At 39.4% G+C, this 26,938-nt stretch overlaps 2 protein-coding genes across 12 annotated transcripts; one reads left to right on the forward strand and one right to left on the reverse strand.

The window, feature by feature from the left end:
- Positions 1–375: 375 nt before the first annotated feature.
- LOC147507569 (uncharacterized) lies at positions 376–3,675 on the reverse strand. The gene is made up of 6 exons (XM_086600277.1): positions 3,504–3,675; positions 2,968–3,126; positions 1,992–2,159; positions 1,732–1,886; positions 1,403–1,575; positions 376–802 (listed from the first exon to the last, which is right to left on the reverse strand). The coding sequence occupies exons 1-6, from the start codon at positions 3,592–3,594 to the stop codon at positions 748–750; spliced, it is 801 nt and encodes a 266-aa protein (XP_086456403.1). The 5' UTR covers positions 3,595–3,675; the 3' UTR covers positions 376–747.
- Positions 3,676–4,879: 1,204 nt separating this feature from the next.
- LOC147507570 (transcriptional corepressor LEUNIG-like) lies at positions 4,880–26,171 on the forward strand. Of its 11 annotated transcripts, none has more exons than XM_086600279.1 (18): positions 4,880–5,216; positions 5,527–5,624; positions 5,707–5,816; positions 7,968–8,303; positions 8,428–8,489; positions 8,643–8,727; positions 8,806–8,881; positions 9,148–9,197; positions 20,837–21,145; positions 21,269–21,460; positions 21,647–21,889; positions 22,021–22,132; positions 22,272–22,381; positions 22,531–22,680; positions 23,561–23,716; positions 23,816–23,935; positions 24,868–25,074; positions 25,581–26,171. In XM_086600279.1, the coding sequence occupies exons 1-18, from the start codon at positions 5,185–5,187 to the stop codon at positions 25,722–25,724; spliced, it is 2,592 nt and encodes an 863-aa protein (XP_086456405.1). In that variant the 5' UTR covers positions 4,880–5,184; the 3' UTR covers positions 25,725–26,171. The 11 variants fall into 11 exon arrangements, with proteins under 11 accessions (XP_086456405.1, XP_086456407.1, XP_086456412.1 ...); XM_086600281.1 differs by having other exon boundaries at positions 5,020–5,216; positions 23,819–23,935; XM_086600284.1 differs by having other exon boundaries at positions 5,047–5,216; positions 21,266–21,460; positions 21,662–21,889; positions 23,819–23,935.
- The last annotated feature ends 767 nt before the right edge of the window (positions 26,172–26,938 follow it).

Raw genomic sequence — 26,938 nt, forward strand, 5'->3', positions numbered from 1 at the left:
ATATCAGCCAGAGGTCTGGGGGTCGAAGTCTCTAATCCGCCAGCATCAAAGAATTATTAATCTCATTTAAAACAGGCTTGCCAATCAAAAAACAAAAAAAAAAAAAAACATATAGCTAGGGAATAAAAAAAAAGGGTATTCAAAGTGAGGTGCCATCTATAATGTATTCAACTCACAAAGTACACTGTCTGCTAGCAATCTAGCATTCCTCTTCAGTTACGGGCAGGCGGTAGGTGTCATTTATGGGTGCGTATGCACGATCAAGCAGCACCATATACTTCTAGAGTTCTAGAGTTCTAGGCTCCTAGCTCAGTAGCTTCTTAGGTAAAGTCCAATTAGAGAAAGAGATCTTCAACAAACAATACAGCAAACAAATTAACAAAGTAAATGTGAATAACAATTCAACTTAATGTCCACGAGCATACTGAGTTACAAGATACTCAAAGATTCCAATATGGTACAATGAGATCAATATCACTGGGAATTGAAGAGGGGAGAACGAGCAGATATCAAATGATTTTCGACAAGTCTTTCTTCATTTTTCTACCAATCTTAAATATGATACAATGAGATCAATCTCATATTACTATCAATCATAAATAACTATCATCTTAAATAACTACTACGAGGCCATTGATCTGTTGGTAGTGTGGTTGACTATAACAAGCTGGTCATGGGATCAAGTCGTGGTGCATAAAAAAAAAACAACAACAAAAAGAAACAAATAAAAAGACAGACAACAATCTCTCAAGAATATCCTTCCAACATGATGTACACAAAGCCCTGTTGAGTTGAATTTCTCCTGTAAACAGAACAAAGAAAATAATTATTATCTCTTCCATCATTAGACTTTTGCCTACACGTATTTTGTACAGTTTTCAATTTTACTTGAGCCCCTTTTGTAGAATTGGTCTAATATTTAGAATCTATCAATATGGTCTATACAGAGAGTATCAGCTTGATGCTGGGTAGAAGCATAAGTTTAAAGAACAAACTTTAGGGTGCTAAAGTGTTCGCTTTGGACATGTATATTAGAACGTTCCAGTTGCAGACTTCAATCAGAATTTTGCTTCCTCACCATACTGCCAAATCTTTAATAGATTTTGATTTCCACTCCTTGCCAGTACTTGAGGTGGGAGGATGCCAAGACCTGACCAGAGTACCACCCCCTCTAAAGCCCAACACTAGCATCCTTTTGCTTTATACCGTACAAAGCCTAGATTATTGTGAATGGTCTTGGTTAATATCATTAAGTTATAATTTCTTGATAACTGAACTGGATCTCCATTTGTGCTGAAGATTTCGTGAATTGCACCGTTCGTAACATCTCATGTTCTCTTCTCAGAGAACTCCCATTCTTTTCCTAACATTTACTGATAAGAAGTTATAGTGCAGAAAGTACCTTTGGTATAAAGTGTAACCTGCGAATCCAAGACCAGCAAAGGCTACAGCCCCAAGAAGAACAAGCAAAGTAACCATCCAGGTTGACATACCACTATGTTTGCGTCTTGCTTGAGAGCCCTTACTGCTCACCTCTCCACAGCTCCTTAAATTACAGGACTCCTGTCTGACAGGCTATTAAAAGAATCGAGTAAGACAGCAAGGCATGACATACACAACAACTACTTGAAGACTTGCTCTACAAATTTTAAAAAATGGGTAAAATAAACAAGAGAGAGCAATTGTACCACTCAACAGTGACACTGGAGTTCAATACGAAGTTTCACTCACCATTTCTTCCCCTGAGCACCGACTATCATCGACTGGATAATGTTGGATGGACCTATCCTCAATTTGCCCATAACATTCGACGTCACGATACCGGATCCCACCGTCACAAGGAGACGAACAAGACATCCATGGCCCAGCAACCCACTTGAAATGTTCTGTACTCCAAAGACAGCGCTTAGAAAATAAGCTATATTATAAACAGCAACTGATAGCACTATGTAAAACTATGTAGGCAATAGACCAGTATATTCAACAAAAACCTCGGGGTTTCAGCTGCACAGCTAGCTCCGCTCCAGTTCCACAATAACCCAACTTGGTGTTTCCATCAACTATTGACGGATCTGAGCAATCCGTGCAACAAATGTACTCTTCACCATAGTCTATCTTATTCTTGCATTTAGCACACCTATCTGTGACTTTTGGGCTTTCTGCATAGGTGAGAAAATGAGTGACAAAATATTAAAGGTATTTTTGAATATGCTCCACAATTCCATTTGTCCTAATTCCTAACATTATATGGAATATTTAGATAAACATTAGCACAGACCACTCAGAGGTGGGAACTGTTATCTGGACACTGTAAATAGCCAAAAAGGTATGGTATTTATGTGTTTATCCTCAAAACTTATCTTCTCTGGTAATCGCCTGAATTCTTAAGAATAACATAGCTACATATCCTATGAATATTTCTCTTCACTACCAGCATTAGGAAATGGATAGGCAAACAATATTTGGCTCACATAAATGGAGGCAGTAAGTTCATATATATGAAGATTGAAGACATATGTGTCTGGCCTAAATGTATGGCTCGAGGTCAAGTTAAACTGTTGCTGACTTCAATGTACGCCATATAAAATCTGCGAGTACTATTCTTGATACTTCTTAAACTCAAAAGTTTAAATTGATGATGCTAACAGCATAGGAACACAAAGGATCAAAACAGGTAGCTTCTTTGAGGATTCTAACTAAAGAGCACTACTTCTTCAAAAAAGTAGTATGCCTTCCACCCGCCTTCCAGCTAATTATAATCATCTTATTGTGTTGATTTTGAACCTAAGAAATCTCAAAGCCGGGTGCAAACAATGCCCCAAACCATTTGCATACTTACGGAAAATGTTCTCACTCTGCTCATATGTGTTTAGACTAAAAGGTTATGAGCACCAAATAGTATATTCCAATTTCACAGAGAGATCTACGTTAAACAGTTATTGGCGGGAATAAAAGAGTCATTCTGACCTAGTTTGCAGCACTGAAAATGTGTATAGAAAGGAAGGCAAGGGGAGTTCTCTGGCTCAGTACAAAGCCCATTGCAGTTATCCGATTGACCAATGATGACATGTCCAGCACCACATCCCCCAATCCATTTGTTCTGACAAGATTCAGTCCAATAGCATCCTAAAATTTAGTAGTCAATAAAGATACAATCAGATAACAGATAGGTATAACCTAAAAGTCAGCTATCCAGGAGATATTGATTGTACTTAAGTAACATCTAAAGCGAAGAGCAATATCAACTACATATCATCAACTTCACTGCCACACTAGTCCATATTTTGGTAAGTAATATTACACCCAACCGAGTTTCAGGACCAGAATTAATAAACCAGCTACTACAACGTGTAAAACTCATATGTCCTTCCTAATGATTATGGCATTCATTAAGAAGTTAAAAGCAAAGTCATGAATAAACCCAACACACAATCAACCAACTCAAGCTATATATATTAATGTTAAACAACGAACTAATGGAACTAATAAAAAATAAAGTTTACCGTGAGAAGGAAGATCGAGGAGTGAGATGACTAAAGAGAAGAGAGATAAGGTGAAGAGAAGAAACAGCTGAATTGGCCATTTCTTCTCCATTTCCTTTCTCTGTAATACGCCAGGTGGCCGTGCAACTAACAATGTTGTTTTGACTTTTTGTACTATGAAAAACAAATGACGTTGACATTGGAACAACTGTCTGGTTGGTCAGGTGACTCAGGAGTCAGGTCATGTGTATGACGCGTAGTTGATTAATTTGGGCTTGGGCCCCCTTTTAATTGTTGGATTTGGTGTTAATATGTTTTAGGAGAAGATAGCCAGATAGATCGTAGATGGTGAGGGGAAGAAAATACAGGGTTTACCAAAAAACCTAAAAATAAAAACAAATACAGATACCTAAGAGAATCTGAGAATCTCTAAGGGGTGGTAGCAAATTACAACTTTTGTGAATAAATTAGAGAAATTCTAGTTGCCCAAAAAAAAACAAAACAGTGGAAAAAGTAAAAAAAAAGGATCAAGGCGGCAAGTTGAGTGTAGCGCCGTGTCTTCAAACGTGGACGCACAAAATTGTTGTTTGCCACCACCGAGAGATACTCTGAGAAGCTAGAAAATATGGTTGTCTCTTTGAGAAATTTGCTCACATCTATGGTCGCGTTAGAATAACATGCATGCAGCATGCGTAGGAGTAGTAGGACTACATAAGAGCATTCCTAATGCAAGTAAGTGTTTTTCACCTCCACGTAGGCTCAATTTATCCTATTTGCTACCGTTTTGGTGAAAAATAAGGTGAGGGTGTCCAATATAGAAGTGACTTTGAATCTCGGACGGGATGTTTGATTCCGTATGAATATAAAAATCGAAAAAACATGTGTGGACATAATGAAACATCCCATATGAAGTTTAAAAAAAAAACAAAAAAACACGCGAGATGGAATGAAACATTCTTTTCGGAAAAAAAAAAACCGAAAAAAAAAAAAAAAACACACGAGACAGAATAAAACATTCCATCCGAAGCTCATAACTCAGTGAAAATCTCAGTATCGAGTGCTACTCTCGTTGTGATTTAGTTACAAGTCACTAACTTTGTCACCCTTACATTGGGCAACAATTTTTTAGTATTCAAAGGTAAAAACTCTCGATTTCCTCTAATAGTAATTTGCATTGGGAATGTCCTAAATAGAAATTTTGAAATTTTTTTTTTTTTTTTGGTAAAGAGGAATTTGGAAACTAACACTACCCCTATCCCATCAACTTAAACCAATTGTTATTCTAGCTCAATTTTACATGGACCTCCGAAACCTTAGCCCAGTTCCATATTTATTCACGAACTCATAAACAATGGTGGGCAAAAAGTCCAAAAGCGTTTGTGTCACTCCTCGTGTACACGCTGAACAGATATTTGTGGTCAACATCTAGAATTCCCCATAAACACTTGATTAGTTGATTGTACTCTAAAACAAAAAATTCCATTATTTTAACATTATTTCCTACAATATTTTATTCATTTCTGCTTCTGCCTCTGCTATCGTTTTTGTCTATTTCTCACAGATAAATTTAAGGAACTAGTTTTTAGCACAACTCCTTTTTCATTTCCAAAGTATATATTTTCTAAAGAGAAACAAAGAAAAAAGAAGCTCTCTTTCATTTCCTTCTCAGCTTTTGCTGAGAAATATTTTTGGTTTGACCAGCATGTCTCAAACCAACTGGGAAGCTGATAAAATGTAAACATCCTTCTTACCCACTTCATTTTTACTTCAATATCTGAACTGGTTTTTGTTTATTTATAAGTTTTTATCACTTTTGCTTGTAAAGGGGCTATTTTTATTGAGATTTCATGATGGGGCTTTTGTTTATTTTGTTATGTTTTTCTAGGTTGGGTTTTATTGACTGAACTAAAAACCTAGTTGAACTAATTAACTAATGTGTTGAAGTTTTCGGGTTATGCATAGTTTGAGCTGGGGGCAGTAGAAAAGTTATCGTAAAGTTTTGTTTTTTGAACTAATACTTTGTCATTTGGTTGTTGGAAAACAGGTTAGATGTGTATATACATGATTATTTAGTAAAAAGGAACTTGCAAGCTTCTGCTAAAGCTTTTCAAGCTGAAGGAAAAGTGTCTCCAGATCCTGTTGGTAAGTTTTTGTAAAGATATTAGTAATAAGCGGAGATTGTCTCATTTTGTTATGGCATTCTTATTATCATGGCTTTTTACAGCTATTGATGCTCCTGGTGGTTTTCTTTACGAGTGGTGGTCGGTTTTTTGGGATATCTTTATTGCAAGGACAAATGAGAAACACTCTGATGTTGCTGCATCTTACATTGAGGTGGGTTCGTTTTTCTCTTACTTTTTTTTTTCCAGCCAGTTATATGTCTGGCATTTAGTAGTTTATTGTGCTTCTTGTTCTTTTTGTACCTACTTCTTACATGTAGAGCCTTTCTATTTTCTTTCAACCGATATGATTTTTTGTGTGCTCTTTTTGTTCCTGGAACCTTTTACCCTGACAATACCATCTTCCCTCCATTCCATGATCCCTTCTATCGTCATGGTCATATACTATTAGTATATTAATTAATGAGAAGTTGTTTGTAGAATCTGCTTCATGCAGCCAAATTGTTTTCTTCTTGTGGTAGGATCTTCATAGGTTTTGGCAATGATTTAGACATCAGGGCAATATTATGAGATTTTATGAGCTTAGATTTCATAACTTAGCAGTCATGTTGCCGAACTGCTGAATAGCTTGACTTTTTTATTCTCATCTAAGTACGACAACAAATCATTTATGTGCTTCATTCTGATATCCAAGAGCAACGTTCAGTTGTATGAATACACGAGGATTTAATTCAAGAAAAAAGGGTAAATTTAGAGTGTCCCCAGTGTGTGAAGTCTGAAAGCATTTTATAAAGGAAACACATTAAGCTTTGGTATTAGCAGCACCTAATTTCTTTGCTGCATGTGAACAGTATTTTGAGGACTCCCCTTGCTATTCTCAGCACAAGTAAAAAACTGACAGAAAAATGGAGGAGGTAAATTAAGTTTGTCTATCATATTTTGGATAACAAGAAAAAACAAATTTTGGATATTAAAACTTTACACCCTTTCTTTTTAGGTGTGATGACACTCCCAAGGTGTTGGGAACCTTTTGTCTATTTACTTGCCGGGCTGATGGTAACTGTACACGGAGGTTGTGTTTGTATAGAACCCATAATGAGTTGGTTATCATTTTCAAGATGGTATAAGTCTGTAGTGACAATAAGGCAATCCATAACTGATGCGTCTGATCCAACACAACATGATATAAGCATATTAAGGGCCCGCCATATATAAATATACACACACAAACATGACTCAATTGATATTGAAGGACACACCACTTGATTCAGAAAACCTTTGTCTAAACCCACTTAGGTGGCGTGTCTAGAAAATACGAGGATTCTTCCACCTCTAATCACTGTGATCTTGCCGCAACAACCACCTTCTTTCCAATTTCTTCCTTTTCCAAAGTTCCGTGTGTCTCCTTGATGTAGGATTACTAGTCCCTCTTTCTTGCTAGAATTCCTTCTGCTTGTGCTAAGATTATTATTTTCAAATTAAAATTATTACTTATTAGGAATTTCCTTGTTAATCAAGTGTGACTTATCTATATAATAATTTTGGCACAAGCAGAAGGAATTCTGGCAAGAAAGAGGGGCTAGTAATCCTACATCACTCCTCCTTTTCTTTCATCAATTGCATCTCCTCAAGATCACCGACCAGCCACCTCCACCATCATTTTTCCTCAGTATACTGTTAAAATATGTGAAAAATAATGTTCTTTTTGGCCGAGATCGAATAGGTACATGTGTGAGACATACATGATATGTTGGTGCTAGCGACCATTTCATATTTGCTCGGTAGTCAAACCCACTGGCCAACTTGAGAAGTGTCGGTTGTATGCAACCATCCTACCTTTATGGTTGGGTCGCACCAATATTTATTCACTTGTTTGGTGACATAGGAGTCATTTTATTTTTTGTTTAGGTTGCCACCCTTCAAGATATGGGGCATGTGTGTGTAGCGAGCCTCAAAACGACTTATCATATCAAGGTGCTTAGGCACTATTCAAAGAGACTTAGAATGTTAAGCTTGGTGCCTCGGTTAAACTTGCATATTCTATACTAACAAACAAAGGAGGATGTTACTATGCTAATTAGGTGTGTCTGGAAGTCCATCATGCTCATCTGATCTATGTGTTTGCATTATCTTGAAAGTGAATGTTGTCCAGGACATACTGTTCATTTTTACATTGTTTTGGTATTTTTGTTGTTGATAATTTTATTCATTTTTCAGTTGGAATTATCGATGACATGACTCTCTCTGTCATCATTGCATAATTTGCATAGAATTAGCTACATTGATTTTCTGTTTTGAGATAGCTATCTACCTATCTTTCTAAGAATCCATGTGAACTCGTGGGATATGGGTTTTGGAAATGCAGACTCAATTGATCAAAGCACGGGAGCAACAACAGCCCCAACAGCAGCAGATACCCCAACAAAACCAGCACCAACAACAGCAGCACCAACAGCAACAACAACAACAGGTGCAGCAGCTTCTAATGCAGAGGCATGCTCAGCAGCAGCAGCAGCAGCAGCAACACCAACAACGAAGAGAGGGATCCCACCTTATTAATGGATCTGCAAATGGGCTCGTTAATGATGGCGCTCATGTGAGACAGAACCCTGGAACTGCAAATGACTTGGCTATGAAGATGTACGAGGAAAAGTTAAAGGTCCCACTTCAAAGAGATCCTCTAGAGGATGGAGCAATGAAGGTAGTCCTCTACACCATTCTTTAAAAGTACTAATTTGTCATTTCTGATACATCTATTTATTGTTGAATATAACACATTCTAAATAAATTACTAATAGCAAAGCTTTTTTTGAAATGTGGGCCAGCTTATGGATGCAAATCACTCCTCAATGCTGAAGTCATCTGCAACAGCTGGCCAGCCTTCTGGGTATCTTTCTGTTCTTCAAAGTTTGAGAGTTTGGTTTTATATTGCCCCTTTAATACATTAACGTTTGTACATGACAACCGTGATAATGAAATCTTCATATACTATCATCCCTCAAGTTGCATGCTATTAATATATTTCCATGGAACACTTCAGGCAAGTTTTGCATGGCACAACTGGTATGTCAGGGACTCTGCAGCAAGTGCAAAATCGAAGCCAGCATCTTCAGGGGTCTATGCAGGTACTGGTTGTGTAGTATGGAAATATTTTTGTTTCTTTCTCTGAAATGAAAGTTGGTTATATCCTAGCTTTGTGACAGGACGTAAAGAGTGAGATGAACCAGGTATTGAACCCAAGAGCCGCTGGTCCTGATGGATCCTTGATTGGACTTCCAGGTATTAAGTAATATCTACCTATGTGCTCTCTCTCTCTCTCTCTCTCTCTCTATTGTCTCCCTTTCTTCTTTTCGTTTGATAATTATGGTCCATTGAGTCTGAGTTGGCTCTCTTCCTTAGCTTTCCATATTACCTGATTAAAGTTTTCAGTTGCAAAAGGTAAAAGAAGTTCAATTGTTTGATCCATATAAGGTTTGTCGATTTAGAGTTCATAGGTCAATGTATATTACCAAGCCCTTGTTAACGTGGAGAGAAATTTGTTGCAGGGTCTAATCAAGGTGGTAACAGTTTGACTTTGAAAGGATGGCCACTTACTGTAAGTAATCTATGACACACGTCAAAATTTAAATTCTTCTTTCATAATTTTTTTGGTTCGTTTTCCATCCATAATTAGTAATAGTAAATATTATACTCCCTCTCCTTCAGTTAAATCATTGCCTATTGTGTGTTTGCTATCATTTGTGTAATGCTACTATAAGGTAATCGTTCCCTGTGCCATAATTCATCATGAAAACTTGTTGCATTTCAATCTGAAAAGATAATATTCAGGCTCCTAGAATAAGCCACTACAGGTCTTTTGTTGACTGTTAAATGTCTTCTGTGTCTACAATTTCCCTGAGGCTGAATTGCATTCAAAGACAGCCACCTCAATCTGTACCTAAGCAAGTAGGTTAAACCTGCAAGTCTTATATCAAGGTATAAAAAATGGTTTTGTGTAATTTGACAAGCAACATTCATCTGTGAAGTCATGGGAGCATGAATATGTTCCTCTTTTACTCTTATTACATGGGACTATGGGAGAGATATGGTTTCAATTATACTTTTACATTATGGTATATGGACACTGTTAGATATAATTGTTTGAATTAGTGTTTCAGTCAGTAGATAAGTCCTAGTCTTCAGGAGGATCTAGAGGCTTGTAAAACGTGGTTAGTTATTTAATTTATGTTTCTGTAAAGGCTATAAATAGCCCCAGTTTACTTTGATCAAATAAGATAGATTCCTTCCAGCTACTTTAAGTTTCTCTGCATTCCAATTTCAACAATTGGTATCGGAGCTATCGTAAGGGGCCTGGTTGAGTGTGTGCGAGTGATTGTGAGAAGTGTGAGTGAAACAATTTTTTTAGTGAGTGTGTGTTTTTTGTGAGAAGTGTGAGCGAAACAGAGTGTGAGCGTGTGTATGTGAGAAGTGTCACAGAGAGATCAAAAATGTCAACCATAGAGAAGTTTATGAAACTGTCCATTCCGTACTTCGATGGCCATTATGATTGGTGGTCAATGACGATGGAGAACTTTCTAAGGAGCAAGGAGATGTGGAGTTTAGTGGAAGTAGGGATCTCTACACCAGCAATTGGGACATCACCAGCAAGTGAAGCGCAAAGAAAGACTGTGGAGGAGGCCAAGCTCAAAGATCTGAAGGCCAAGAACTACTTGTTCCAGGCGATTGGTAGAGAAATCCTGGAAACAATTCTTGACAAGGGGACGTCAAAGGCAATTTGGTACTCAATGAAACAGAAGTATCAAAGGTCCACGAAGGTGAAAAGAGCACAACTTCAAGCTTTGAGAAGGGAGTTTGAGTTGCTTGCCATGAAAGGAGAAAAGGTAGACTGACTTCTTTGGGGACTAACTTCAAACCGTGGTGAACAAGATGAAGGCAAATGATGAGAAAATGGAGCAGAGTACAGTGGTTGGTAAGGTACTTAGATCATTGACGACCAAGTTCAATTATGTTGTTTGTTCAATAGAGGAGTCAAATGATCTAAGTATTTTGAGCATTGATGAATTGCATGGAAGTCTGCTTGTCCATGAACAAAGAATGCAGGGACACCAAGAGGAGGAACATGTGTTGAAAGTAGCTCAGGAAGATAGGTTTGGCAGAGGAAGGGGTCGAGGTGTGTTTAGAGGAGGACGTGGAAGAGGCAGAGGGAGACATCCTCTAAACAAAGCAATGATCGAGTGTTTCAAATGCCATAAGTTGGGACACTTTCAAGACGAGTGTCCCGACTGGGAAAAAAAGGCAAACTATGCTGAGCTGGAGGAAGAAGATGAGTTTTTGTTGATGTCCTATATAGAGCTTCATCAAACAAAGAAAGAAGAAGTATGGTTCCTTGACTTCGGCCGCAAAGAATCATATGACCGGGAACAAAGAATGGTTCTCAGATTTGGGTGAAGATTTCAGTCGGACAGTGAAATTTGGGAATGACACGAAAATGGCAGTGGTAGCAAAAGGAAGTGTAAGGGTGCAATTGAATGGCATAACCCAGGTAATATCTGATGTTTATTATATTCCTGAGCTTAAAAACAATTTATTAAGCATAGGACAACTTCAAGAGAAGGGGTTAGCCATTTTAATTCGGGATGGAACCTGTAAAGTATTTCATCCTAGGAGGGGGTTGATTATGCAAACTAATATGAGTAGAAATAGAATGTTTTATCTGTCAACTTCTATGGCACCAGGAAATTCTCTGTGTTTACAAGCTGAAGCTGTATCGGAGAAAGAAGTTCATATGTGGCATTGTCGTTTTGGGCACTTAAACAACAACGGACTGAGAATGCTTTCTTATAAGAAGATGGTAGTTGGCTTACCCTCTCTGAAGTTTCCAAAGAAGGTATGCACTATATGCTTAACTGGCAAGCAACATAGAATGCCCGCATCGGAGAAAGAGTTTGTGGAGGCGCCAAAACGACCCATTTCGTGCATTCGGATATATGTGGTCCTATTAGGCCAGCTTCAAATAATGGCAAGAGGTACATCTTAAGCTTTATTGATGATCTCACTCGTAAAACTTGGGTTTATTTCTTACATGAAAAGTCGGAAACTTTTGCTACATTCAAAAGTTTTAAGGCTTGTGTTGGAAGGAGATAGGTGCTTACATAACTTGTTTGAGGACGCATGTGGGTGGTGAATTCTGCTCAAATGAGTTTAGAGAGTTTTGTAAATCACAGGGCATCAGTAGACAACTGACGGTAGCCTTTACTCCTTAGCAGAACGGAGTTGCCGAGAGAAAGAACATGACAATTATGAATGCTGTTCGATCTATGTTAATTGAGAAAAAAGTTTCTAAAGCTTTTTGGGCCGAGGCAGTGAGATGGTGTGTGCATATTCAGAATTGATGCCCAACAGCAGCAATTGAAAACTAGACTCCAGAAGAGGCATGGAGTGGTGAGAAACCAGTGGTGGAGTATTTTCGAATCTTCGGATGCATAGCACATGTTCATGTACCGGATCAAAAGAGGAGTAAGTTGGATGATAAGAGCAGAAAATGTGTCTTTCTAGGAGTTAGTGATGAGTCCAAGGCGTGGAGACTATATGATCCAGTCTCAAAGAAGATCTTCGTCAGCAAGGATGTTGTGTTTGAAGAAGAAGAAAGTAGGGATTGGGGCAGAACGGAGGAAGAAATCAAGCAAGATATATTAGAATGGGAAGATGAAGATGGAAGTGATGGAGATGATGACCAGAATGAAGAAGCAAATGGTGGAACAGGTTCAAACAATTCAAGCAACAGTGGAACAGGTTCAAACAATTCCAGCAGCAGTTCCAATAGTTTGAGTAGCAGCCCGACAGAGTCACCTCCAAATGAGCAAAACTCTAATGTACATGGAGAATTAGCTGAAGGGATGGGTATACGAGGAAGAAGAGCACCAAGTTGGATGGCGGATTATGAAACAGGGGAGGGATTATTTGAAGATGAAAACTTGAATGCAATGATGGTGACTGAGAATGACCCAGTTTCATTTAAAGAAGCAATTAAAAGCAAGAAATGGAGGGAAGCAATGTCAGTAGAAATTGAAGCCATAGAGAGGAACCAAACTTGGGAACTCACTGTGTTACCTAAAGGAGTTAAACCTATTGGAGTTAAATGGGTGTTCAAAACTAAGCTTAACGAAGATGGGGATGTGGGAAAGTTCAAAGCAAGGCTAGTGGCAAAAGTGGTATGCACAACGCCATGGAGTAGATTACATGAAGTTGTTTGCTCCGGTGGCAAGATTTGATACCATTCAGATGATATTTGCGGTGGCCGCTTTTCAATTCAATCAGTTGGGAGGTTTTTCAACTTGATGTGAAGAGCGCTTTTCTTCACGGGGAGCTCAAGGAGGAAGTGTTTCTGCAGCAACCCGAGGGATTTACGAAGAAAGGAGAAGAAGAGAAAGTCTATAGACTGAGGAAGGCATTATATGGCCTTAAGCAGGCGCCGCAAGCTTGGTACAACATAATTGAAGCGTATTTTGTGCGCGAAGGTTTTGAAAGGTGTCCCAGTGAGCACACACTGTTCACAAAGTCGAAAGAAGGTAAAATATTACTGATAAGTCTTTATGTTGATGACTTGATCTTTACTGGGAATGATAGAAGCATGTTTGATGAATTTAAAAATTCAATGATCTTTGGAATTTGATATGTCCGACTTGGGGAAGATGAAATACTTTCTTGGAATAGAAGTTAAACAAAGGTACGATGATGGAATTTTCATCCGGCCGAGAAGATCACATACGAGAATTACTAGCAAGGTTCGATATGGAGTGGTGCTAATGCATTGAAGAATCCAATAGTACTAGGTACAAGGTCGCCCAAGGATTGAGGGAGGAGTTAGAGTTGATGAAACTCTATTCAAGTAGTGGTTGGAAGCCTTTATGTATTTGATCGTAACTAGACGACTTGATGTATGGTGTTAGTTTGATAAGGTGTTCATGTCCAGTCCATTATGTCAAACGGGCTTGCGGCAAAAAGAATTTTGAGGTACTTAAAAGGTACAACTGATCTTGGGATTTTTTATAAGAAAGGAGAAAGCAGCTTGAGACTCATGGCATTTACAGACAGTGATTATGCCGGTGACTTAGATGATCGGAGAAGTACATCCGGTTTCAGGTTTATGTTGGGGTCCGGAGCGATCTTGGTGCTCAAAGAAAACAAACCGGTGATTGCTCTCGACTATCACGAAGCAGAGTATATAGCAAAACATCAGGTGCATGTCAGTGTGTTTGGCTTAGAAGTGTAGAAAGAGAGACAGTAAAAGTTAGGTCTCAAAGGGAGACCCATCCTCTATTTATAATAATAGAGTTACAGTGTACATAGGTTGGGCCCAAGTATAGGCCCAATAGGACTAATATTACAATACCCCCTCAAGTTGGTGCGAAGATATCCAATAGACCAAACCTGCCAATGGAAGAGCGAAGATCAAGATGGGTCCCACCGGGTTTGGTAAAGAGTATCGCAATCGTGCCTTAGTCCTAACAAAGGGCGGGGAGACAATCCCAAAGATTTAACTTTCTCCCCGAGAAAATGCACATCAATCTCTATGTGTTTAGTCCGCTTCATGTAGGATGAATCGGCTAAATGGATGGCGGCTTGATTGTCACGTTGAAGTACGGATGATCCACATCGCGGTAAAACCAAGCTCTCCCAAAATAGATCGCGAACCACATAATCTCACAAGTGCCCAAAGCTAGGGGCACGATACTTCGCCAGATGATCCGGAGACAACAGATCGCTTCCGGCTTTTCCATGAGATAAGGTGATTCCCACGAAAAGCACATAAGCCCGGTAGTGGAACGATCGTCGATAGAACCTCCATAATCGTAATCGGCAGAAGATTCTGGGACCCCCGTGAACCGGCCGATAGAAGAGACCTAAGCCCGTGGCAAGACTTTAGGTACTTGAGAATATGCTCCATCGCGATCCATATGAGATTGACGTGGAGCATGCATGACCGACGACTAACTCGCTTCACAAAGATAGGCAATGTCCGGTCTAGTATTAACTAGATAAATAAGACGCCCAACAAGGCGCCGATAAGGTCGATGGATCCGACAATAATGGTCCATCGTCCGCGAACTAACCTATTTGTTAGGCACCATAGAGTAGAAACCGGTCGACAACCCAAAGATCCCCCATCGGTCCGAAGATCTAGAACATACTTTCGTTGAGATAAAGAGATTCCCTGGGACTACGTGCAATCTCAATGCCAAGAAAGTAACGTAAAGGACCCAAGTTTTTAACCTCAAAAGACTTCCCGCGGATTCCTTAATTTGTACAATGCCCGATGATCGTCTCCCGTAATAATAATGTCGCCCACATATACAAGCAAATAAGTGCGGCCCCGAGTTCGCCGAACAAACAATGTATGGTCCGAGTGGCACCTAGTAAATCCATATCAGAAGACAACCTCATTTGAATCCATCGAACCCGGGCTCGTGGTGACCGCTTAAGCCCATATAAGGACTTTACGAGTCGACAAACTTTCCTAGCATACTCCCCCACCAAAAGCCGGTGGGGGATCCATGTAAATCGTCTCACCGGCCGGATCGGAAGGAAGGAAGGCATTCTTCACATCCAACCGATGAAGAGGCCAATCATAAGAGGCGACCGGGGAAATAAGAAGTCGAACAGATTTTACAGCTTAACGGAGCAAAGGTCGCACCAAAGTCATGTCCGTGCATGTGTAAATCCTTTAGCAACCAAACGGGCCTTTATATTGTTCAACCGTACCATCCGCCAAGTATTTCATGTAAAACCCATTTGCATCCAACAGGAAGAAGTCTTGGGAGGTAAAGCAACCATTTCCCAAGTCCGATTCGCTCAAGGGTCATCATCTCACTGCGATACGGCTTACCCAACGTGGATCCGACAGAGCCTCGAACCGATCGCGGTATCCGAATGGAGGAAACCAAGTCGATATGTCCGATAGGAAGCAGATACCCCGATAAGAGACAAATTCGCGAATAGGATGGTTAATGGGGAAACCGATTTGGGGGATGCCCGGTCTGGAAGGAAAGGAGGGGCCTCAACAACAAGAGAATCAACGGGAGCAATCGATACATGGGTAGATCACTAGAAGGTGAAGGAATGTTACCGAGGTGTCGGCGAGAGTGGCAAGGAGAAGCGCAACGAGTATACAGGATGGTTTAGTAGGGGAAAATCAAAGATAGGAATAGGATGCTGGGGGAAGACAAAGGTTGACATGTATAAGGACCAAAATATGCACTATCGACAAATGTGACATCCAAGGTATGAGGCGACTAGGTGGATGATAACAACGATACCCCTGGACATAGGGAATACCCTAGAAAAGACACAATCGAATGGATTTATCATCCAATTTGGTTCGCGTAGGACTTTTATCATGAACATAGCAAACACACCAAACAACCGGAATAATGGGAAACGTAACACGATCGGGTATACAACTTGAAGAGGGCCTTACCATTAAGAACTTCTACTTTGGGTGTCGCGGTTTCGAAAGGTAAAAGTGGTAAGAACCGCTGATAATGCCAAGAGGATCGAGGAACATGCATACCTTTGCAACAAACACCGAACTACATCCATAAGACTTCGGATTTTTTCGTTCAAAGAACACCATTTTGCTCGTGTATAAGGACAGTCGATTCTTTGAAGGATACCCCCGTTGGTTAAGGCGGGCGACAAATTCGTTTGAAACATACTCCTTCGCGATTATTAGACCCGAAGTCCGCGAACCACGATATTGAACCGAAGTTTTAATGAGTTGAGAAACCGAGGAAAACAGGGAGAACTTGATTTCTTTATGGTAAATAGATCCAAGTACACCGAGTATGGTCATCTATAAAGGTCACGTAGTACCTATGGCCAGAGAGGGTAGTCACAGGAGAAGGGCCCCAAACATCCGTATGAATCACATCAAACATACAAGGAGATCTAGAAATGTGAGGAATATAAGAATTACGCACATGTTTAGACAAAGAACAAGTATCACAATGAAAAAGAGTATTTTTGCATGTTTTTATTAATTCAGGAAATAAAGTACATAGATACTTGAAGTTGACATGGCCCAACCGAGCATGCCAACTTTTCAAAGACTCAGCAAAAAACAAATAACGGCCTGACACAGGCAACACACTAGCATGCAAACTCGATACTGGTGGAACAACACTGGGACAAGGGGGGGATCTCCAAAGTAGTATAGTCCCGCATGCTCATAGCCCCTGCCAAAAATCTGCCTCGTACTCAGGTTCTGAAGATAACAAGAATGGGATAAGAAAACAACAGAACAGTGATAATCTTTAGCAAGACGACTAATAGATAACAGGCTAAGTGCTAAGTGAGGAACATGTAAGACTGACTCTAAAGAGATAGCAGGGGATAATCGATTAAGACTTTACGGGTAATAGTGGTGTATGAGCCATCATGGCGCGGACATGATGTGAAAAGGGTGTGCTATCGACAATAATCTAGACTCACCACCATATGATCATTTGCCCCGGAATCAAGGACCCAACCGGATGGAGGGGGGAACGAATATGGAACGCAGAGGGTGTACTGTGGCGGGCGTGATCATGGCAAAAGTACTAGATGTCCCCCACGTAGAGACATAGCATGCATAAGCCGATCAATCAACTCTTTGGGTAAAAGTCCCTTAATCCCGAAACTCCCCCGAATGATGACTACCGTAAATATCGGCAATAATCGCAATACGAGGCTTGTTGCCTCCTAAGCCCCTCGACCCCCTTTGGGGGCCGAAGCTCTGGATGCAACCGATAGCAACTATCAATAAGGTGGCCACCGCCTTGCAATGATCACAAAAGCGCCCACGAAAGTGTTCCGGATGGAACAAGAGAACGAAAAGCCACCGAGAAGGCCAGGGGGTCGAAAGTAGTAGCAACAAACGCCATCCGGCCGAAGGCGGTGCATCGTAAAACCACCGGAGAAGAAGTAATCCGAACACGACGCTTCATGTTTCAATAATGGCATATGCCTCACCAAGAGATGGAAGAGGTGCAAGATTGAGAACTTGAGTGCGAATGGCTTCAAAAATCGAGTGAAGACCAATAAGGAACCGATGAACTCTCTGTTTCTCCTCACGCTCAAGAGCGGCCATAATAGTAGGTGTCATACCGAATCTTGGATAGGGAAGTGTAAGTAGAAAGCTCCTCCTAGCTTCTTCAAGTACCCAAAGTAAGCTAAGAAAAAAGAGCCTCGTGGTGGCGACGACCAACTCACGGTAGAGCTCATAAATTCGAACCTCATTGTTCGTAGTAGCATACATTTCGGAGAGAGCGACCCCACAAACCATCAACGGTCTCATAAAAGGTAAACATCTCATAGACATCGAGGCTCCATAGAGTTGAACAACCAACTTAGAATCATCTGGTTGGTCATGGACCAACTATTGTAGGTAGTGGTCTATATTAATGGACAAATCATCTTGTTGGGAACAAGCCAATCCATCTTCCCTTTGGCCCCCAAAAATAAGCTTAAACGTAACGAGCCCAAGAGTGGAAATTCGCCCATTAAGAAGAGCGGTAGTAATTTTCTTCAAGAAGAGAAATTATTCAACAAGGAGACATCATCCGTACCTTTAGAGTCGTTATCCGTCATGATAAGGGATATAGTGCAAAGAATAGTACCTTGATGTGAGAAAAAAGTTATAATCGTAGGAAAACCCGCCGGAAAAATGTGATAAATGTCGGAAACCTACCGAAAACCGCGGATAACGCCGGAAACCTACCGGAAAACAAGAGGGAGGCAAAGTCAAGTCGCTCAAATGAGCGTTTCAATGGCAATGTAAGAAGAAGGAAGGGGTGGCGGCTAGGGTGGTGGCTAAGGGTGGTAATTAGGGTTTGATCTCCTTTACTTCTCTCTTCCCCGCTTTTTTTTCGATACCATGTAGAAAGAGAGACAAGAAAAGTTAGGTCTCAAAGGGAGACCCATCTTCTATTTATAATAACAGAGTTACAGTGTACATAGGTTGGGCCCAAGTATAGGCCCAATAGGACTAATATTACAATAAGAAGGGTGGTGGAGAAGCTTGGAATTAAAGAGAAATCAAGCACTATGATTATGTGTGATAACAGCTCCATTATACAGTTGTCTAAGAATCCAGTGTTTCATGGGAAAAACAAGCATATTGATGTAAAATTCCATTTCTTAAGAGATTTGGTGAACGAGGGAGTCGTTGAGCTGAGCTACTGCAAATCTCAGGATCAAATTGCAGATATTTTGGCAAAACCAATAAAGCTAGAGCAATTTGAGAAGCTTCGTGGAATGCTTGGAGTGACTGAAGTAAGCTAAGTAAGATGCATTAGCTTAAGGGAGGGAATGTTAGATATAATTGTTTGAATTAGTCTTTCAGTTAGTAGATAAGTCCTAGTCTTCAGGAGGATCTAGAGGCTTGTAAAACGTGGTTAGTTATTTCATTTCTGTTTCTGTAAAAGCTATAAATAGCCCCAATTTACTTTGATCAAATAAGATGGATTCCTTCCAGCTACTTTAAGTTTCTCTGCATTCCAATTTCAACAGACACGCCATATTTTGAAAAAAGTCCGTGTCGGATATATATCCACGTGTCCGTGTCGGACACATATCGGACACATTGTATGTGATTTACCTCAATTTTTGTTATTTTGTTGTCAGACACTTCATATCCGTGTCAGATACACTTATCCGTGTCAATGCAAATTAGCTTTTATGGCTTGCCAACTATCTTTGGGAATTTTTGGTCATAGAAGCGTTCTAAAGAGTACTAGTTCTAGGAATATGGTTTAAATATTAGGGGTGACTTCGGATCGGATAAAGGGATTTCGGAAAATTTTCTAATTTTTTTCGGATGGAAATATTCTTTCCAAATCCGATCCAATTATTTTTCGGATGACAATTTATTTTCCGAATTCGGAAAATCGAATTTCAGAATCGGCAAAATTCGGAAGTAAATTGGAAATTTGAATTATATAATCGGATTCTCTTTTAGGGATAACCATTTTTATCTAGCTAATATATTCATTTAACAATCATTTTGAAATGTATTCATTCAGTAAGATTTTTTGTCATGTTAATGCATTAATTCTATAAATAGGAAGATGTGAGAAAGAGAGACATGTACTAGAATGACAATCTTGATTTCTTGAAGGTGTGAGAGAGACAAGGTTCTACTTCTCTAGGGTTTTTATTTGGTTTGTAAACTATATGTAATTTTAATTTAATAATTTTATGAAATAGACGGCTAATATATCTTAAAAATTCGGAAATTAATAGGAAATCGGATCGGATCAGATTTTGAAAACACATCCAATTCCGATCCAATTATTTTTCGGAAAAATTGGATATTGGAATTTTGGATATCGGAACACAGATATCCTTGCCAAATTTGGAAAAACATCGGATCGGAATTTGGAAAAATCGGGTTTTTGGAAAAAAATGACACCCCTAGGTTTAATACATGCCTTTATTAACACTATTGTCTCACTATATTTAGCTACATCATATCAAGAGGTTACTGCAAAGGCCCAAGTTGGATTTGGAGAAAAAAAAAATCAATATGCATCTCAATCAAGTTCTCATCATTTATATAACCGGAGGAAAGTGCATTCACATTACAAATGGAGTCGTACTAGTCAAATAACTTTCAATGTATGGGAAAGAATTGGAGGTTGTTAGTATGAGAGGCTGAGAGCACCTTGTGGAGAAGCATTTGCAATTAAGGAGAAGACTCTTCCGAAGACATATTTTCATGCACGTGCGGGTAGATGCAGTAACGCCATATAGGTTTGTAGTACCCCCATACATATTTCTTCAAGGATATTTATAGTTCTTTGAAAAGTGGGGCCCATTGTACCGTAGTGAAATATGGGGACAAGATCACTTGGGACATCACTTCGACATGGCTTCTTAAATATAACAATAAAAAATGTCATCCAAGCCACTGCTGGTTTTTATTTTGTTTCCTTTGAGGGTGGGGTAGATGGTGCTAAGCTGGAGATTGGAGGACCGCATATCCTTTACCATTACAAGGTACCCATTTATCGTGCTGGGCCAAAGAACAACTGAACACCAACCCGTGCTATTACACTTGACGAGTTGACAGGCCAACGAACAACTGAACACTAATCTGTGCTATTTTATCGTACCATTATTGTTAAGCTTGCCTATGATGATCGAATAGACTTGGACAAATGTACTCAATTATCTATTTACTTTTCTATTTTTTAGGGTCTTGATCAGCTACGATCTGGGCTTCTTCACCAGCAAAAGCCATTTATACCATCGCCTCAGCCTTTTCACCAGCTTCAAATGCTTACACCACAGCAGCGCCAGCTTCTTCTTCAAGCACAACAAAATTCGACGTCGCCATCAGCTAGTGACGTTGATAGCAGAAGATTGAGAATGCTTCTTAATAATCAGGGTCTTGGGAAGGATGGCCAACTGAGTTTGGTTGGTGATGTAGTTTCAAATGTTGGTTCACCAATGCAATCTGCAGGCCCCGTTTTACAACGTGGTGAAACGGATATGCTAATAAAGGTGGACTTTACCTTCGCTTAGTTTCCTTATCTGCATTACCAAGTCTATATGCAATTGCTCATGATCATACCCCATATTGAGGTATTGAACTTTTAGTTTCCTTACACTTTTTTTGTGTAGCAGAAAATAGCTCAGTTGCAGCAGCAGCAGCACCAGCAGAGCAGCAATCAACAACAACAGCTTCAGCAGCATGGGCTTTCAAGTCAGCATTCACAAAATTCCAGTCACCACCTTCACCAGCAAGAAAAAGCTGCAGGTGCTGTCAGCATTACAGCAGATGGTAGCATGTCAAATTCCTTGCGAGGATGTGATCAGGTCTGTTCTTTTTCCTTTGCATGCCTAAGGACACTGAGGTTTATGTTTTATTTCTTTATTTCTTGCAGTGCATTCCTTTTCAATGCTCAATCTAACCAGTTCTTATCATTATTGTAGTTCTTCAATTGTCTTTTTTTTTTTTATCTTGTGGTTAGTTTGCATAACTTGTTGTTAATGCATTTTAAGGCTTCAAAAAATCAGAATGGGCGGAAGAGAAAGCAGCATGGCTCATCTTCAGGTCCTGCCAACAGTTCCGGAACTGCAAACACAGCTGGGCCCTCCCCAAGCTCAGCGCCTTCAACACCCTCAACTCATACCCCTGGAGACGTGATCTCCATGCCCACTTTGCCGCACAATGGTAGTTCATCAAAGCCCTTGGCGGTACTCGGTGATGGTACTGGAACTCTTACATCACCATCTAATCAATTGGTGAGAAAGATCTTTCTTCGCTTGGTTCTTATAAATTAAAAATTTATTATTCTATGTTTCTTGTTACATGTTATCTGTGTTTGCAAGAGCACAAAGATCTTACATGTTTTTATTGTACTCCATTTTGTCAGTGGGATGATAAAGATCTTGATGGATCTCTTGATGACAACATTGAATCATTTATAGCTCCTGATGATAATGATCCTAGAGACATGGTTGGCCGTGGAATGGATGTCAGCAAAGGTGTGATTTTTCACTTTGTTAAATTTGCATGCACATTCAAACTACTCGCAAGTATAATCTGTTAATTTGTTCACATTCAATTGAGGACTATAGTCATGATATTATTTGCATTGAAGATGTGACTTGTGTGTAACATTAGGGTTCACATTTAGCGAGGTTGGGTATTTTCGGGCGAGCACAAATAAAGTTGTCTGTTGCCACTTTTCATCTGATGGAAAGCTTCTGGCCACTGGTGGGCACGATAAAAAGGTCAGAACCGGATATGCTATATTAGAAGTAATTCTGGTGATTTTATTTGTTTTTATTTTTATTTTGATTTTTATCACTTTATGCTTCTCACTTCTAAAATAATTATTGGAATAAGACTTACCTAATTGCTTGATAACTTGATTATGCAGGCTGTATTGTGGCACACAGATACTCTAAAGCAAAAAACTTCTCTGGAAGAACATTCTTTGTTGATTACTGATGTTCGTTTCAGTCCCAGCCTGCCACGCTTGGCTACATCTTCGTTTGACAAAACCGTCCGGGTTTGGGATGCTGATAACGTTAGTGAAACATGCTTACCTTTTTCATGGTTCACTGAATTTAAGACCTTCTGATATTTCCCAAATGTTGAAACTTTTTAGGTACCTTTGAAGTTTATTTGTCTCTCTAGGTCTAGTTAGATCATTTCTGTAGAGTAGCAAAGGCTGATGATTGACTTCCTTTCATATGAGTTCATCCTACAATTGAATTTCTATGATCGCCCTCTTTACTAATTGATCTTGTATTTCGAAAACTTGCTTTTGAAATACAAGAAGAAAATGTCTTCAAAGGGTTTCTATTCCATCAGGTATCCAATCAAAAGCAAACCATAGTATATTTCCCATTTGACTGTTAGTTTACTCTCAAAGCTTAGGTGATAACAGTTGCACCTCCGCTTTCCTGCACCATAAGATCAAATGAACGTGTAGTTCTACACAAAAGTTAAACTATATTTAGGGCCTGTGATGCCTTTTTAAAACTTGGACGCTTTCTTGGATCTCTGAAGCCATTTTCCCAAGAAGCTAGATGAATCAAAAAGAAAGAGGGCGCCTATATCTTCCAGTAAAACATGAAAGTTCATATTAGCTGTGGGAAAATAGTTACACTGGCGTGCGAAATTTGCACCCGTCTTTTTCTTTATGCAATTGATATCAACTGAAAGATTGGGTAATCATTACACTGGGAGGAGCTAGACACATATGTAATGTTCTACTTTAGTGTGCGACTCCGTGTTCTATTTATTGTGAATGACTTCATGCTGTTTACTGATTTACTAGTCTTAGAACCCAAATTTCGTCTTTTCTTGTAACAGTACGTAAACTTGTCCTTTATATTTGTGTATGCTCTTTCTGTCGAAATCGGTTTAATTTTCTTCAATGGTTTGATGATTGTGCTGTGCAGCCAGGCTACTCCCTACGCACATTTACAGGGCATTCCTCTGCTGTTATGTCGCTTGACTTCCACCCTATTAAAGAGGATCTTCTTTGCTCATGTGATGGAGATGGTGAGATACGGTACTGGAGTATTAATAATGGTAGCTGTGCGAGGGTCTTCAAGGTATAAAATCTTTTTTCTGGATTGCTATCTGTTTCTATTAAAGATCTCAAGTATCTTGGTGTCATGTTGTATTTATTTTTATGTCTTATGAATCTGTAGCAGGGAGGAACAACCCAAATGAGATTTCAACCCCGGGTGGGAAGATACCTTGCAGCTGCTTCAGACAATCTTGTTTCTATACTTGATGTTGAAACGCAAGCTTGTCGACATTCATTGCAGGTTTGCTCTTGCTATACTATCCTACTCACCTACTTGTCAGGGGATGATTGTGAAAACAACTTCCAGAGTGCAATTATCTGCACCATTGGTATTACATTAGATAATTCTCAATTAGTGAATTGGTTCATAGAAAAGTATTAGTTGGGAAGGAATAATTTGCGCAGAAAAACTCTTTATCAAAATCTTTCTGCATCTAGTTCCATTATGAATCCTTGAAGTTCTTGTCCTAATGAGTAAAGATGAAGTCCGTGGCAAATATTATTCCGAGAGTTGACCTGAGTATCCTGTTACTTTCCTTTCCATCTAAATAACACCAACACAAGGTTCAAACTGTTCATCATAACAATATCACCAAATGGCAATTTGACAACCTTGTAATAGTTGATAACCACTGGAAAGTTCCTTCAATATTTACTTCCTGATAAATGCATTCATGCTAAAGTTTTAAAAGTAACTTTTTGAGCCATCTTTTACCAAAAGAACAGTAGGACCAACCATTGTTATCTCTATGACATTTCAAGCACTTTTAAAAAAAAAAACTTTAATCACAGACTCTCTGTTAGTATGAGGTGAAACTCTATTATGGATTAGTTTTTTTTCTTCCACACAGGGTCTAGAAGACTAGAACCACAGATGCTGTATTCCTCCCTATTTTGCATGGGTATGAATGTATGATGATGATGAATACATGGCTGATGTACCGATTGATACTGTATAAACGAAGCGTCTGACCGTGAAACAGATACCAATTTGTGGTGTCTATGTAACATGGCTCCCTTACTTTTGTTACCGAGCTAAGACATGTAAAAGTCCATTATTATCAACTTGTTGAATTTATGGTTGTTAATTTGTTATATTATATTTATATGCTTTCACACCGGCTCTTTTATATTTGTATGTTCTTCATCTTTCTCATGTTGGCATGGATGTAGGGTCATACAAATCCTGTCCACTCTGTTTGTTGGGATCCTTCAGGTGAACTTTTGGCATCTGCCAGTGAGGACTCTGTTAGAGTTTGGACATTTGGTTCTGGCAGCGAAGGAGAATGTGTTCACGAGTTGAACTGTAATGGCAACAAGTTCCACTCTTGTGCCTTCCATCCCTTGTATTCTTCTTTGCTGGTCATTGGCTGCTACCAGGTACCTGCTTTACTACTGTTGCTAAATTATATATCTAGCCTTTTTTTCTTAATCGATTATCCCTCTTAAATTCACTGAAGTTTGGGAAGGTTATTTTAGGATATAAACTTCAGAATCTAGATTTTGTTTTTAATGGGGAGACAAACAACTATATCATAGTGCCAATGGTTCTGAGTTCTGATTGACTGTCTTGAATGCTTGAGCCAGGACAGTTCTTGGGTTGTCCTGTTATTACATCCATTCTTGGTATGACTATGCTGGTTGTGCTTCTAGAATGGGAAGTACTGTGAAAACCCAAGGTGTCAACTCCTGGATGATGTGTAGCCTAATCATGTTATTTCTATGAGGATCTTATTTCCAGCTGCTTCTTCATTTAATACGATAGAAGTGCCCACTTTTGTCTGAATTGGTGTCTTTGTCCAAGGATTAGTCCACGGGTTGAATCAACATAGATTTCTAATTTGCTGTTTTATTATGTTGTATTTGAAATGTGGCTGTTTCTGCAGTCCCTTGAACTTTGGAATATGGCCGAGAACAAGACCATGACTCTACCTGCACATGATGGGCTGGTCGCTGCTTTGGCAGTGTCAAACGTGACAGGTTTGGTCGCTTCAGCTAGTCACGACAGATTCGTCAAGCTTTGGAAATAATTCTTGTTTCAGGCGCTGTATGCTTTGGCTGGAAGTTCTGAATTGGTTTTTGTGCCAGTAGATTCAGGGATGACATTTCACTGTGGTCGTCAATCGTATTGAGAGCAGATTCCGACTGGGAAAAGGGATGGCTAGACCCCCCTCTGTTATCTTTTGGATCCAACTACCCAACTAACATCAAGTTTTAATGTGCCATAGTTGACTATGCTGTATTAGTGGGACTCGTCAGAAACATCCATTTTGTCAAAACACATGGAAGCTCTTCGCATGAACTTTGTAATGTTTAGTTTGTAGCTTTATGCGCAATGCAGGCGCTTGTTTACTGTTGCTCAAAATGCGTATCACTTGATCTGTGCGTCATACGCTCACAGCCTTTTTGTTGTTACATTAATATCATGGATTTAACCATACTAGTAATCACATGAGGTGTTTGGTTGATTTTTTATACATTGTGAGTGTTTATTCATTGTTTTACCGAAATTTTGTTTGGTTCCGGATGTCCTGTGGTTGATTGCAACTTGCAAGACATACGTTCCCCGTCCAATTGTACATTTGTACCTATGTACGACCTCGATGTACTGGAATTCTGTAGGTTTATGGGTCTAATGAACTTATATTCTGTTGTATGAAGAATTTTATATGGAGGGGCACGATTTTCGGCCTCAAAATTTGGAATGAGGCGATATGAAGATTGAAGTCCATGTTGTGATATTTTATATTTGAAGACAAATACAGTTTGCATCTAGTTGTTGGTCTACCCAGTTAAAAGTAAATTGATGACAAGCATCAACCTAGTTTCCTGGGCATCCATTGCGTTATAGTAAGTGGAACCTCGAATGTGAAGGCCTCTTTTGTGTATTGAACCAGTGTGGATGAGGATGCCGTAGATGATGCGGCCTCAATCAGCATTAACATGTGGGAATTGGTGGAGCAGACCAAGTGGAAAAGCAGAATTTGAGCTGAAAGAGAAGATTCTTATGTTATATACTTATATATGTATACAAATCACAGTACTCAATGAGCTATTCGAATTTCTTGTCAGAGTGGACAGGTTGCACATGATTATGTATTTTTGAATTTTGACAACTCAACACAACTCGAAATTGTCACTTTCCATTTAGCTATTTTCTTAATTATTTTCACCAAATAAATGTTTGCAAGCCGCAAGCAAATATGTACATATTTGTTTTTGGTTGTCAAATATATTTTACCTA

This window comes from Coptis chinensis, chromosome 3 (assembly GCF_015680905.1).
Source record: "Coptis chinensis isolate HL-2020 chromosome 3, ASM1568090v1, whole genome shotgun sequence".
Lineage (NCBI taxonomy): Eukaryota > Viridiplantae > Streptophyta > Magnoliopsida > Ranunculales > Ranunculaceae > Coptis > Coptis chinensis.

Coding starts and splice junctions, on each gene's coding strand:
- LOC147507569 (XM_086600277.1), bottom strand. CDS start 3,594: ATGGAGAAGAAATGGCCAATTCAGCTGTTTCTTCTCTTCACCTTATCT. Junction 1,887..1,991: donor TGTGCAGCTGAAACCCCGAG/GTTTTTGTTGAA, acceptor TTTGGAGTACAG/AACATTTCAAGTGGGTTGCT. Junction 1,576..1,731: donor GGTGCTCAGGGGAAGAAATG/GTGAGTGAAACT, acceptor TTCTTTTAATAG/CCTGTCAGACAGGAGTCCTG.
- LOC147507570 (XM_086600278.1), top strand. CDS start 5,185: ATGTCTCAAACCAACTGGGAAGCTGATAAAAT. Junction 21,890..22,020: donor CATCACCATCTAATCAATTG/GTGAGAAAGATC, acceptor CCATTTTGTCAG/TGGGATGATAAAGATCTTGA. Junction 22,133..22,271: donor TGGAATGGATGTCAGCAAAG/GTGTGATTTTTC, acceptor GTGTAACATTAG/GGTTCACATTTAGCGAGGTT.